The sequence below is a fragment of the Anabrus simplex genome, chromosome 5, assembly GCF_040414725.1.
Source record: "Anabrus simplex isolate iqAnaSimp1 chromosome 5, ASM4041472v1, whole genome shotgun sequence".
NCBI classification, from domain to species: Eukaryota; Metazoa; Arthropoda; class Insecta; order Orthoptera; family Tettigoniidae; genus Anabrus; species Anabrus simplex.
Genome location: NC_090269.1, coordinates 350,093,710 through 350,107,244, shown reverse-complemented (window position 1 = coordinate 350,107,244; position 13,535 = coordinate 350,093,710). Strand labels below are relative to the sequence as shown.

At 38.6% G+C, this 13,535-nt stretch overlaps 1 protein-coding gene across 8 annotated transcripts in view; it reads right to left on the bottom strand.

Annotated features, from left to right (window-relative positions):
* Hr3 (Hormone receptor 3) overlaps nt 1–13,535 on the bottom strand; it is a 586,730-nt gene that overhangs the window by 44,357 nt on the left and 528,838 nt on the right. For all 8 annotated transcript variants that reach the window (XM_067147643.2, XM_067147641.2, XM_067147642.2 and 5 more), the window contains 2 exons: nt 5,793–5,961; nt 3,516–3,715 (listed from right to left, as the gene is read on the bottom strand). In XM_067147643.2, coding sequence (XP_067003744.2) covers nt 3,516–3,715; nt 5,793–5,961 — 369 coding nt within the window. The remainder of the gene's footprint in view (nt 1–3,515; nt 3,716–5,792; nt 5,962–13,535) is intronic.

Here is a 13,535-nt window from a genome sequence, read left to right as displayed (position 1 = left end):
AGCGCACAAGGCTAAATGAACTCCATTCCAGCCCTCATTCCAGCATTAAAATCCTCAGGATGAGTCAGGAATCAAACATGGGCCTTGGAGTAAGAGATAGACACTCCACCCCTCCACCACAGGGTTGGAACTCTGAATAAAGAGTACATGAGCATGTAAGTTCAACACTTTAAATATCTGCATAGAATAAATAAAAAACTATTTTATGTTTGGAATTTTATCAGGAATTAAGGACAAATCTTTCAAGTGCCATGTTAGTACCCTTTTGTCAATCTGAACAACAATGTAATTGAGTGCATTTGGCTTGTAAACAGGCTGTTAATTCCAAAGCCATGCAATCAAAGCATTGTGTTACTTCTGTTGGATAAATTTCATATACATTTTTTATGATATGAACATAATATTTAACACCTCATTTTCTAGAATTTACTGTTGATATATTAATAGAAAAAATTTCCTCAATATCAACATCATGTTCTCAGATAGGCTTTTATACTGTAAATCTTGGATGTACCTTCAGTTCTATGTCAGTAGTTGCAACTCTTCAGAGAGTTGACTTTTTCATAAATATTGAGCAACAAAATGTGCAGACAAATAGTCTGATTATAGACCTGCTTCCACCAATTGCTTGAAAAGACCCTCAACATTATCATAATTGAATTTGTCTGAATTTGTTAGTACAGTATGTACATGTAATTCTTTTTAAATGTAATTTGTTAATACTAGTATTATTGTGATAATTTGATATTTGCTTCAATCTTCATGACAGCTATCCTTAAACACTGGTTTTCTAAAAAGAATAGTTCCTTTTTTATGGAATAAAAACTGCCTAGGATATGATGTAACATTCACAGATTATTAACCATTCAAATCTCTCCTGCTTACAGGATCATTTGATTACAGAAAACTATTTTTCAGAGTAGTCTCTCTTGAATTACTGACTTTTCTTTCCGTTGATGTGAAAGCATGTATACCTCTGTGGTACCAAGCTACAGCCAATTATTTACTTTGACAATTACGTCATCATTTGAAATTCGTTTCCACCAAGTTTATCATCGGAAGATCAAAGGAACTGTATATAGGCTGGTTATGACAATCCTTTGAAGCTTTGAGGGGACTGAGGAACTTGATCACGAATGTGGCCTCACAATGTCAAGAAGGTAAGTGCTCTGGGGCCTTAGATGAATCCTTCGGAAACACACCACCAGTTTTTGTTCAGTTTCCATGCAGACAACAAAGACGACCAAGTGGGCAGAAGGGTACACATCTTATGGTATTTAGATTTTTCAGAAGTCAGAGTTGTTTATAGATGACTTGAGCTTGTTGTATTAGAGAGATAACACTTTCCCTGATGAGATGAAGGTAATTGCTTGTCATCCACTGACAGTGGACAGATGTCACTGACAGGTGTCTGGTAAGATCTTTTGGTCAATAGCAACAAATTCCATTTTTACCGTAAGAAATGTGACTAATACTCTCCCAATATGTATACTGCAGACAGAATGTGTATTGAAATATCATTTTTACAATACCGCCTGTGGGAAACAGTTGAACAGCAAGTAAAATACAAGATTCATCAAAGAGAAACACAATGTGTTACATTATTTCCTGTGTGGGGCAATTTATTCTGTGCCAGCCAGTGTATCTTCCTATAGTTTTAATTATTAATTAATTAAATTTATTAGTAATGTGAAACTCCTAACATGTTGAAAATATATTGTTTTAAATATAACATTCAATAACACACACAAAAAAAATCTCTGTAAAATTTGAGTGCTAAAGTACAAAAAAATCAAAAATTTGTAACTACATTATATTTAGATTTTGTGCTCATGGTTCTTTGAACAGGCCCAATCAAAATGTAGCTTCCACTGTGGTCTCAGTTTTATTTATGGCTGTGACAATATGGAAGCTGCTAAGATATAGGTGGTGCTGAGTAATGACATTCACAGCATGACTGTGTGACCTACTTATAGGGCTAGTCGTACTCCAATAGCACTTTCTGGTCCAGTGAGAAAAGCACTGGCAAATTACCTCACTCCTTATCTTACCTAGTACACCTCATGTTAGTGCCACCATTGGTTTTTGTGGAATCCAAGTTTTGATAGTGCTATCCGGAAATCCAGTCTGGTAATCTGACACACAGTGGTTTAACATTGCACTAACACCCTAAAGGTTTTCAGTGACACAACAATGGGAAAGAACTAGGATTGGGATGGTAATCGCCATGGCCTTAATTTAGGTACAGTACCAGCATTTGTCTGGTGTGAAAATAGGAAAACCCAGATTACCATTTTCAGGGCTGCCAATGATAGGATTTGAATCCAAGCTCACAGCTAGCGACCTTAACCATGCGGCCAACTCGCTAGGTGGGAACTACATAAATACATGTCACGGGACTACATAAATACACTAGTTCTAAATATTTTAAATCCCTGTAATCATGCTTGAAGACTGAAGCTAACAGGATTGAGCAGTTATCTAGACTGCAAGTGGAATTCTAATGGACGGTTTCTAAGGTGGTATTCATTTAGTCAGGTAGATGCCAGAAGTCTTTATTATATTTCAACAATTGCTGACACTTGGCTCTCTATATATATATTTTATTATTTTTTTTGCTAGTGGCTTTACGTCACACTGACACAGATAGGTCTTATGGTGACGATGGGATAGGAAAGGCCTGGGAGTTGGAAGGAAGCGACTGTGGCCTTAATTAAGGTACAGCCCCAGCATTTGCCTAGTGTGAAAATGGGAAACAATGGAAGACCATCTTCAGGGCTGCCGACAGTGGGATTTGAACCCACGATCTAGTTATTATTATTATTATTATTATTATTATTATTATTATTATTATTATTATTATTATTATTATTATTATTATTATTATTATTATTACATGAACTGCTAAGATTTCTTCCCCAATCAAAAACTGTGTGCGATTGAACTCACAAACTTGGAAAGCGTGAGTCGGACACTCCACCTCTGATCACCCGAGCCAGGTGGAGAATACTGTGAAAATGAAAATCCACAGCCTGTTTCCAATCATTCGACCGGGTCAGGGATGGAATTAATGAAGCCGCCATCTAGCGGCGAGGGTAGGAATTGTGCCGGCTGCCGAAGCCTGTCGCGCTCCTCTGAGGCAATGATTAATGGCTAATAGATGAAACGAAATGATATTGGAGAGTGTTGCTGGAATGAATGCTGGCAGGGAAAACCGGAGTACCCGGAGAAAAACCTGTCCTGCCTCCATTTTGTCCAGCACAAACCTGAATTGAACCACGGAACCTAGCGGTGAGAGGACGGTGCGCTGCCGCCTGAGCCACGGAAGAAGTAAAAGTTGATCATACGTCAAACTATAGTTGATTGTGTCATTCAGCTACATCAAAACTATCCCATACAAAAATATAATGGTCATACTATATCATGCCTGTAAATCAACATACCGGTACTGAACTATAATATCATTAAGACTGGTAAATTATATGTCCTTTAAATTCTAATGAAATATTACTAACCTGTAGTGACAACATTAGCCATTATGGCGCTGTCAGCCGCAAGTGCATCCATGGTCTGACTGCTGGGTCGTGGGTCATACGCTGTCGTGCTATCAACGTAGTCTGCACTGATGTCGTATGTCATTGTGTGGACCTGTGTTGGGGTGTACGTATAGCCGCCCGCTGGAGTATAGCTGCCCAGGCTGCTGTCGTAAGCATAGCTGCAATAAAATAATCAAAGAAATCAGAACATGTAAAGTCAAAACATTATAATAGGCCTACTTGTTTGACATCCACTCCATTGATTTTAAGAGACTCGATTTTCAGAATTTTGCCTAGAAGACGGGTCATTTAACAAGCTAGTAGATCTACTGAAATGGGGATTCTCGCACTTAAGAACCCTTGTTTGCCAACCGACAACAGGCTACCTACAACCTTGAGAACAGGATATATATATATATTTTTTTTTAAATTTTTTTTTTTTTTTTTTTTTTTTTTGTGGGAGGCCCCCGAAGCCGCTCCCCCCGCGTGGCAATCGTCACTAATGTGCATTGCCTTCGACATGCTATTAGCTCTAAGAAGAAAGAGATAACAGGGAGGAGTGGGAAATGATACTACCGGCAATTTCACCACACAGCTGATCTATTTACATACAGCTAGCGACCTGCCCTGGCTTTACAAGGGAGCAATTTTGAATTTATGGTGAAAGTCCTTATTTGCTTACAGCTCAGTGAGACGTTTTTCCAAGACCCTACAAGATCGTTAACTACCTACATGTCATGAATAGATAGGAAGTAAATTGCACTGCATCTTAAACTAGCATAGGATCCAGGAAACAATGAGAGATACTTTTAAAAAGATAATAAATTCTCCCTCACACTCTCGGCTCCTTGGGTGAATAGTCAGGACAGCAGCCTACTGTTCAGAGGACCCCCCGGGTTTGATTCCTGGCCGGACCGGAGATTTTAGCATCGAATGCTTAATTCCTCTGATGCGCGGACTGGGTGTTTATTAATAATGTTTGATTAATCATTTATTCACCATTTCTAATAAAGCTGTATATTTGATCCAGATCATTATTACTTTCTCGACCGTTATACTTCTGACGGGAAAAGTGAAAGACAGGGAATAGCGCTATTACAGTTTTAATACACACATCTCCACTAACAACCATAGAAACATGCAATAAGGAATACATCTTGATGACATCAGGAAGGACAACTGGCCGTAAAATTTGGCTTAGTCTACACAAAGAGCTAGTTTCAAGTAAATGGAAAAAAAGGCCAGGAAGGAGAAATTCTTCCATGGGAAAATGAATATTAGAGATATTACCTCGCGAAGTAAGATCAGCCACACAGTTCTGGAGGTCTTACAATTGATGTAAATGTACACCGTTGTTGCGCCTGCAAAAACCTCTACGTAAAAACTACTGACCCGCAGCGCACAAAATTAAGAAGAAGAATTCTTTGATATTCAGTAACCTGCACAATATTGAATCTTAGATGGACAGAATCATCATCATCTTCTTCTTCTTCTTCTTCTTCTTCTTTCCTTCTTCTTCTTCTTATTCTTTGCCTGTTTATCCTCCAGGGTCGGTTTTTCCCCTCGGACTTCGCGAGGGATCCCACCTCTACCGCCTCAAGGCCAGTGTCCTGGAGCTTCAGACTCTGGGTCGGAGGTTACAACTGGGGAGGATGAACAGTACCTCGCCCAGGCGGCCTCACCTGCTATGCTGAACAGGGGCCTTGCGGGGGATGAGAAGAATGGAAGGGATAGACAAGGAAGAGGGAAGGAATCAGCCGTGGCCTTAAGTTAGGTACTATCCCGGCATTTGCCTGGAGGAGAAGTGGGAAACCACGGAAAACCACTTCCAGGATGGCTTAGGTGGGAATCGAACCCACCTCTACTCAGTTGACCTCCCGAGCCTGAGTGGACCCTGTTCCAGCCCTCGCACCGCCTTTCAAATTTCATGGCAGAGCCGGGAATCGAACCCGGGCCTCCGGGGGTGGCAGCTAAGCACACTAACCACTACACCACAGAAGCGGACTGGACAGAATCATACCAGCCAAAATTCTAAACTGAAATATTTTACGCTATGATTTTCGCAGGCGTAACGACGATATAATAATTGCAATACACAAGCATATGGTGCAATCTTCAAGTAACCTCAGTAACCAACAATGCAATGGGATCTCATATTTCCCAGCTGGACAAAGGCCTCTTGTAAAAGGAATTCTAATACAACACTCCGGTGCTGGCAATGTATGAATTAAAGTAACACTATGCCAAGAAACCTACCTTCCGTTGTAGTTGGGCTGAAGCTGGTCGGACGAGGAAGGAGTCTGTTGGTCGAAGACAGAACTATCGGGTACCGTCTCCGTTTGGGCTCGAAGTTGCGCCCGATGGAACCGTACTTCGTCTTCCACTTTCTCCCTCTGTTTCTTGGACATGCGACCAAACTTCACCGCTGTAAAAGAATAAACAACGTTATCATTTATAAAATTGTTACAGTCTATCAAAGATTCCAAAGGTAAGAACATTAAGATTTTTAAATACGTAGTGTTGTTCAAAAGAATTACTGTACCTAGAGAGGTAGAATCTTTCAGAAATACTTAGTTCGGTTTGGAATCGATAATAAACCATATCAAATATTCAGCAACTCTTTCTCCAAAATTAAAAGAACCTAACTTGACAATAGGCCGACCAGAATAGCTGTAATGGGAAACTAAGTCATATATTAGGGGCTGAAAATCTAAATGTTTGGCCCTTAAAACAATATTCATTAATTCATTCAGTAGTGTTCATTCATTCGGTGGATTTCTTTCTTAGCTTTGTATCAGGATTTCTAGGTAAATAATGTCACACTGCGAAATGATTCGGTATTAGTCAGTAAAAGAATATTAAACTTGCGTGGATGATTATTAATTTATTCATTTGTAATAAGGATACATGTTGGATCCAGATTATAAATATGTTCACACCCATTGCTATACCTCTGACGGAAAAGTGAAGACAGGGAAACGTGCCATTTGTTGATCCGAAATTTGACTCTCAGCATTGACACTAGTCATAATAACGTAAGTATGGTTTCCATTTGCACTCCCTGTTTGGCTTATTTCAAATTCCGTAGGTCCTGTATTAATTCGAACACAAAATAAACTCAGTTACACATACTGTAACTACAAGGCACTGCAAGAATCCTAGAATATATACTCTGAGGCGGTTTGCGAATCACTGTTTTTGGTACTTAGTTATAGGATTTTTAATGACTATAATACATCATAATATCACATACAAAATAAGACCAATAACACCCAAAATGTAATTCTTGTATCTTAACAAGGAGGCCATAACATTGTACTGTAAGAATTCCCAGTATAACTACAGAATGTAAAAAGAGCTCCGACTTGAAATAGACGTGCGAACTACGTCACGTAACGTTGGCTATCTGCCGACCGAGGAGGTGCTAAAAACTCCACCAATTTTGAAATTGTTCGTGTTATGTTGACTTTTAGTAGGAATTTAAGGGAATGGTCGAACAACAAGGAAGCAAGGCTGAATTATCTTGCTGGAATAAAACTGTTTATGCAAAGAACTCTGGTTCTATAAGCATTATTTACCGCATTTACGTCTAAAAGGTTTATGAGTTTCTATTGGCCTCTTAGAGGTTCCTTGACCGACCAAATGGAGCAACTGGTTATGGCTAGTAACTAGCAACTAGTGTTAGGCAAATTGATTTGAATAACAGTCTTGAATCGATCGTGTTTCTGTTCAACTAACACATAGCAGTAACCATAAGGTTTCCGATATAATATATCTTTCTCACTCGGGTGGGATGTTTGAGTTACTAGTAACTCGATCTTAATATACATAGAGTTTTAAGTGTCCTGCTACTCTCTCAACGCCCATGTTCGATTCCGTCTTGTAAGAACAGCTGTTTTACACCAAAGGTAGAATCATTATTAACCGCAGTAAGATTCATTACGACATTCGGTGACCCAAGACCTCAGAAGACTGCAGTATCAAGAAGCAAGACATTTCTGATTTACTTAATTACAAGTCGGATGAAAAACATATTCGGTTTCCATTGTTTTTGGGAACTCCTAAGCAATACGATTTCTGGTTTTAGCAGAATAGTGGGACTGGCTTCGTTATATAATAATAATAATAATAATAATAATAATAATAATAATAATAATAATAATAATAATAATAATAATAATAATAATAATAATAATAATAATAATAATCAGAAGAAGAAGAGAAAATGGACATTTTGTTTGAATTACAATATCTCTCATAGTCTTCGATCTGAAGGTAGTTTATGCTGCAAATATACAGTAATGGTACCTCCATTTATTCGACACAAACGGATCCAGGTATTGCCCGGATGACCGAAAATCCGGAACAGAGAGCATTAGTGACATGAATAACACAGTCCACAGGCTGTACTTTGCTTTACAAATCACTGTCATTGTCAGAACAAGAAATATTTTCTGTGTAATCTAATCTTTCAGAAACCTCACCATTACGCCACTCTAGCAACTACATTTTTATACAGACATATTTATACATCCTACATCAGATATGATGAATCTTATTCGGCTACTCGCTTCCTTATTTACGACATTTTGGGTTTACGTTTGAGTTTGGTTGTTGGTGGGCACTGAATTAAGGTTTTCGTTGACTGATAGGCTAGCGGTACAGTTTGATATGTGTCTATCTTGGTAAGAATTACATGTGAAGAAATTACTGTGCAAAATCTTTTTGTTTAGGGAATGCCAGAGGTAAGAAAGTTGTAGATCAGGACTGTAAGAAGAAAAAATAAATAGAAGATAAGCTTTTTGTTTGCCTTATAATATCCCGGACAGTCTTGGATTTTAAGGCATAGAGGAGTTGAAGGTATGGAATCTAGCTGTAGCACGTGCAACTTGCTATTCTCAAACGCGGAAATGTTGGCATTTTGCCGAGTGAGTGAGTCGAACGAAGGAACGAACGGGCTTGGAGGAATACGAGCATGCAAGCGATGTCTTACCGTGACGTCACAGCATGAGCCGCTAGACTAACGGAATAACAACACGCCAAGAAAGCACCGCTAGAATGCGCCACATCCGCCTAAGGCGCTAGCTCTTACTGTTATGTCACGGTATGTATGTATATAGAATATAGGTCTTTGGCTTGTACAACCATCTTTCTTTCTCTCTTCAATACAGTACCCTTCTTTATTGGTATGCACCAAAGGAAACTTCCAGTCGCGGCTTTTAAAAATTGCAAACACGTCGATACAGAGCACAGCTCTGAACTAAGATGCCGTTCGTTTACTCTACGAAAAAAAAAAAAAAAAAAAAAAAAAAAGTTTACCGGTACTGTATTTGTTCAGTAAGTAGTCTATTTACCTCAAAGAAACATACGAGAAAGTCTGGTACAAGATCTTACATTATGTCCACTTATGTCATTAATAACCTAATGAAAGATCGCAGATGTGGTACACACTGCACTATCTCGCTTTATATCCAGAGGGCATCGCCTTGAGTTGAAATCTGCTGAAAAGGTTTGACACGTCTTGGTCTTGAACTCTGTCCTATTGAAGTACAATCTGGCGTACTATTTAATACCCAGTAATGAGCAAAGGTCATTTCCAACCGAGACTGGAAGAATATGAGAGAATAATTAACATGATACTACTCTAGGGTGATGATATTCCGGTATATATACGCAATTTGTAGAACACCGATTGCCAGCCAAGAGGTCAACAGACTTACCACCTTATTTATTTATTTATTTATTTATTTATTTATTTATTTATTTATTTATTTATTTATTTATTTATTTATTTATTTATGTATTTATTTATTTATTTCGTAGGAAAAAGTACCTTGATATGAACAACTGTTCAGAGACAGGAGAAAAATATACTACAATGTCTGTTTAAGATACGAGTTGTAATGCTGAAGTTGGTTCAAATGAAGAAGGATACTATAATTCAGGAACACTATCTCCCGGATGCGAATCCCACTATCAGCGACCCTGAAGATGGTTTTCCGTGGTTTCCCATTTTTACACCAGACAAATGCTGGGGCTGTACCTTAATTAAGGTCAGGGCTGCTTCCATCCCACTCCTAGCCCTTTCCTATTCCATCGTCGCCATAAGACCTATCTGTGTCGATGCGACGTAAAGAAAATAGCAAAAAAATTACAGTACTCATCCACCGGTTTACAGTATTTATTATTCTATGAAATCATTTCTGAATTTGTAAAAGAACTTCGAGGGTTAAATTTGTGACTATGCTCACTTTAGCAATATTTTTAAAAACTCATTATAAATATACTATTTATTTGAATGGACTCGACCGGGCGAGTTGGCCGTGCGGTTAGGGGCGCGCGGCTGTCAGCTCGCATCCGGGAGATAGTGGGCTCGAATCCCACTGTCGGCAGCTATGAAGATGGTTTTCCGAGGTTTCCCATTTTCGCACCAGGCTAATGCTGGGGCGGTACCTTTATTAAGGCCACGGCGCTTCCTTCCAACTCCTAGGCCTTTCCTATCCCATCGTCGCCTTAAGACCTATCTGTGTTGGTGCGACGTAAAGCCGCTAGCAATAATAATAATAATAATAATAATAATAATAATAATAATAATAATAATAATAATAATAATAATAATAATAATGGACTCGTACTTTGTGGAGGAAGTGAGGCTTTGAAAAGTCCTATCTCCTGGTTCTGTCAGATGTTGTTTTTTATACCCTAAAAGACCACCATCTTGACTGAAGAGACACCATTAAGTAGCTATCTTTCCCCCCCCCCCCCTCTCTCTCTCTCTTTCTTTACCATTAAGTAACACAGAACAATAATTCACCGAGATATGATTTTGATGAGTAACTATAATAGAGAAATGTCCTTGTCCTATTTAATTTCTGCATTCACCGACAAATTATTCCAAGGCCTTATGTAATTTGCAGTAGTCTAAAGCTCATATCTGCGGTTGTAAATATTTCACAATGCAGCTTACCTTGGCGAATAAAACTGCAGGTTATTGACCTTTCATCTACCTCGTGGCGTGATATGGAGCGAACAGGAAAATGAGTCACACACACAAATTACAAGGAACAACATGCAGGTACATTCTCCAGATCACGGTTAGTCTTCTTCTTCTTCTTGTTCTTCTCCCTGTCATTTTTCCCCAATATTCTTGGGGTCGGTATTCGTGTGGATGCCCTACCTGCTGCCAACCCTATGTGGAGGGTTTTAATCACTATTGTGTGTTTCGTATAAGTTGTACAATTCGCTTTACATCGCACCGACAAAGATAGGTCTTATGGCGACGATGGGATACGAAAGGCCTAGGAGTGGGAAGGAAGCGACCGTGGCCTTAATTAAGGTACAGCCCCAGCATTTGCCTGGTGTGAAAATGGGAAACCACGGAAAACCATCTTCAGGGCTACCGACAGTGAGGTTCGAACCCACTATGCAAGCGCACAGCTGCGCGCCCCTTAACTGCACGGTCAACTCGCCCGGCATTGTGTGTTTCTTTGGTGGTTGGTAGTGTGAAGTGGTGTGTCGTGCGTAGATGAGGAGAAATATTCTGAGACGAGCATAAACACACATTTCCCGAACCAGAGGAATTAAACCATACGCAGTTATAATCCACGGCCTGGCCAGGAATCGAACCCGGGAACCAAAAACGAGTATGCTGACCATTCAGTCAAGGAGCCGGATACAGTTGGCCCTCTCACCTAATTGTAAACATTTGAAAGAAGCTAGTTGTCTTATGTCACCAGAAATAGTATATTGGATATTTTAATTTTTGAAATAAACTTTTGGAAATAAATAAATAAATAAATAAATAAATGCATCTCCATTATAGGCTGTTATGTCTTTCAGAGTTCAGTCTTGAAGTCTATGTGAATTAATTAAACACTTCAATCATCATCAATCTGCAACTAGCTCTGTAGCTTCGTTTAGTTCCGTGCCTGTCATCACTATATCATTAGAAACAGATTCAAACCATCGGCGCTTTGGTCTCCATCTACTTCTCTTACCCTCCTTGACCGAGTGCATTATTCTTCTAAGTAACGTATCCTCCTCCATTCTCCTCACATGGCCTCATTCCTGAAGGAGATTTATATGTACAGTTTCATCTAAGGAATTTATTTTAACTTACTCTTTATCTCCTCATTCCTAGTAGCCTTCTGTCATTGTTCCCACCCGTTTGCACCAGCAATCATTCTCGCTTCTTTCATGTCTACTACTCTCGTAAATATTTTTAAAATATTGTGCGTTGGGGGCGGGGAGACTTGATTAGCTCAGTAGCTTAACTGCTCGCTTCCCACCCTGAAGACTGAGGTGCAAATCCTAGTCGACCCTTGGGTGAAATTTTCATTTCAAAAATCGCGTGGAGTCGGGAAGGGCATACGACCAAAACCAAAAATGAGACAGAAATAGGTGAGATAAGCTGAAAAAAGTGTGTCTCATTTAAATATTTTATATGCTGTAACATCGGACTTCCTTTCATGTTCTATCTGGATATAAATGTATTATTATATTCGGTTATTTTAGAGACAACATACCATAAATAGGCTGTTAAGATATCTCTCACATTCATCCTTTTCCAAAATCATTTTCACGTAATCCCTAGTCCTAATTATAGTCGTTACAGAATTAAGTACTGAGTAGTTAGCTTTGCAACCTAATCCGAATCTATACATTTTTCCTTACAGTTTTACTATGTCTCCTAGATAATCTAACCTCATCCAATCGTATCACATGCTCCAATTTTCTATTCCTGCTCATTAGGGCAGGTAAACCAAATGTGTTTATTAAACTATTCATAATAAAATTGTGTAAAATACAGGCTTAATTTCCGACCCGTACGATGAATACTAACGGAGATAATCCCGAATTTTATACTTCTCACAAATGTCTGAGTATCTTCCCAAAATGCCACTTCTAGCCCATACCTGCAAATAATAAAATTTGCCTAAAATATAATTGCCAATATGTTTTTCCCATACATTTTTGCCGTATGAGCTATCATAACATCGTCATTAAGATTTTTAAGCCAAAATCCATTATTATTATTATTATTATTAATATTATTATTATTATTATTATTATTATTATTATTATTATTATTATTATTATTATTATTATTATTGTTATATTAGCTTTACAATATTATTATATAATGTATATTATATAATAAAGACAGCAATAATAATGCGTGATTTCAAACAACAATAACCACTAGAAATTTATTGTACTTACGTCTGAATCTGTAGAATGTGATTCGAAGAGGTTCCATCCCGATATATATATATTATTACCTCTGCCAATTTTTCTTTCTTGAATGTAAGTGATACTTTTAAATTATACTGACAATTAACAGCAGATTTTCTTAATTTTCCATTCTGTTTAAAGAATTGTTTTTAAAGCTTGCGCTAATCAGAGTATTCGAAGAGAGAAATGATTGCTTGGCTGGCTGCAAGAAATTTGCGAGGAAGAAAAGATGTTGGCGTTTCAGTTGTGAATTCGAGACTGCAATTTCCAAGGTCTTTAGAAAGGCTGAGAAATGAGGGAGGGTTGTAAGGAAGAGCAGATTACAGGGGTGAGTAACTTCCAATAGCTGAGGAGGGGGAAGGGATGCGATGGTAGGTATGTCCCACCCCTCCTTGAATCCCGATTAGGTGGTGATTCCACCCCTGCACCTTTCACCTAACCGCCCCTACCTGCTAAGACCGTTTGCTGTCTCGTAATAGGTCTATATTTCCTGGTTCACTTACCGGACCAACAGTCAGGTGTATGGTAGAAGTTCTTCCCGCTATACAAGTTGTATATTTTTTGCTTATTTCTGGCCATTCCCAAAGTTAAAAACATTTACCGGTACCATAGTAAAATAACGAAAATGTTATTATTGTCCGGAATCTTGCCTGAATGGTCAGTGTAGAGACCTTACGTTGAGAAAGCCCTGGGTTTGATTTCCGACCGGGTCAGGGATTTTAACTTAGTACAGCTAATTCTTCTGGCTAGGAGACTAAGTATTTG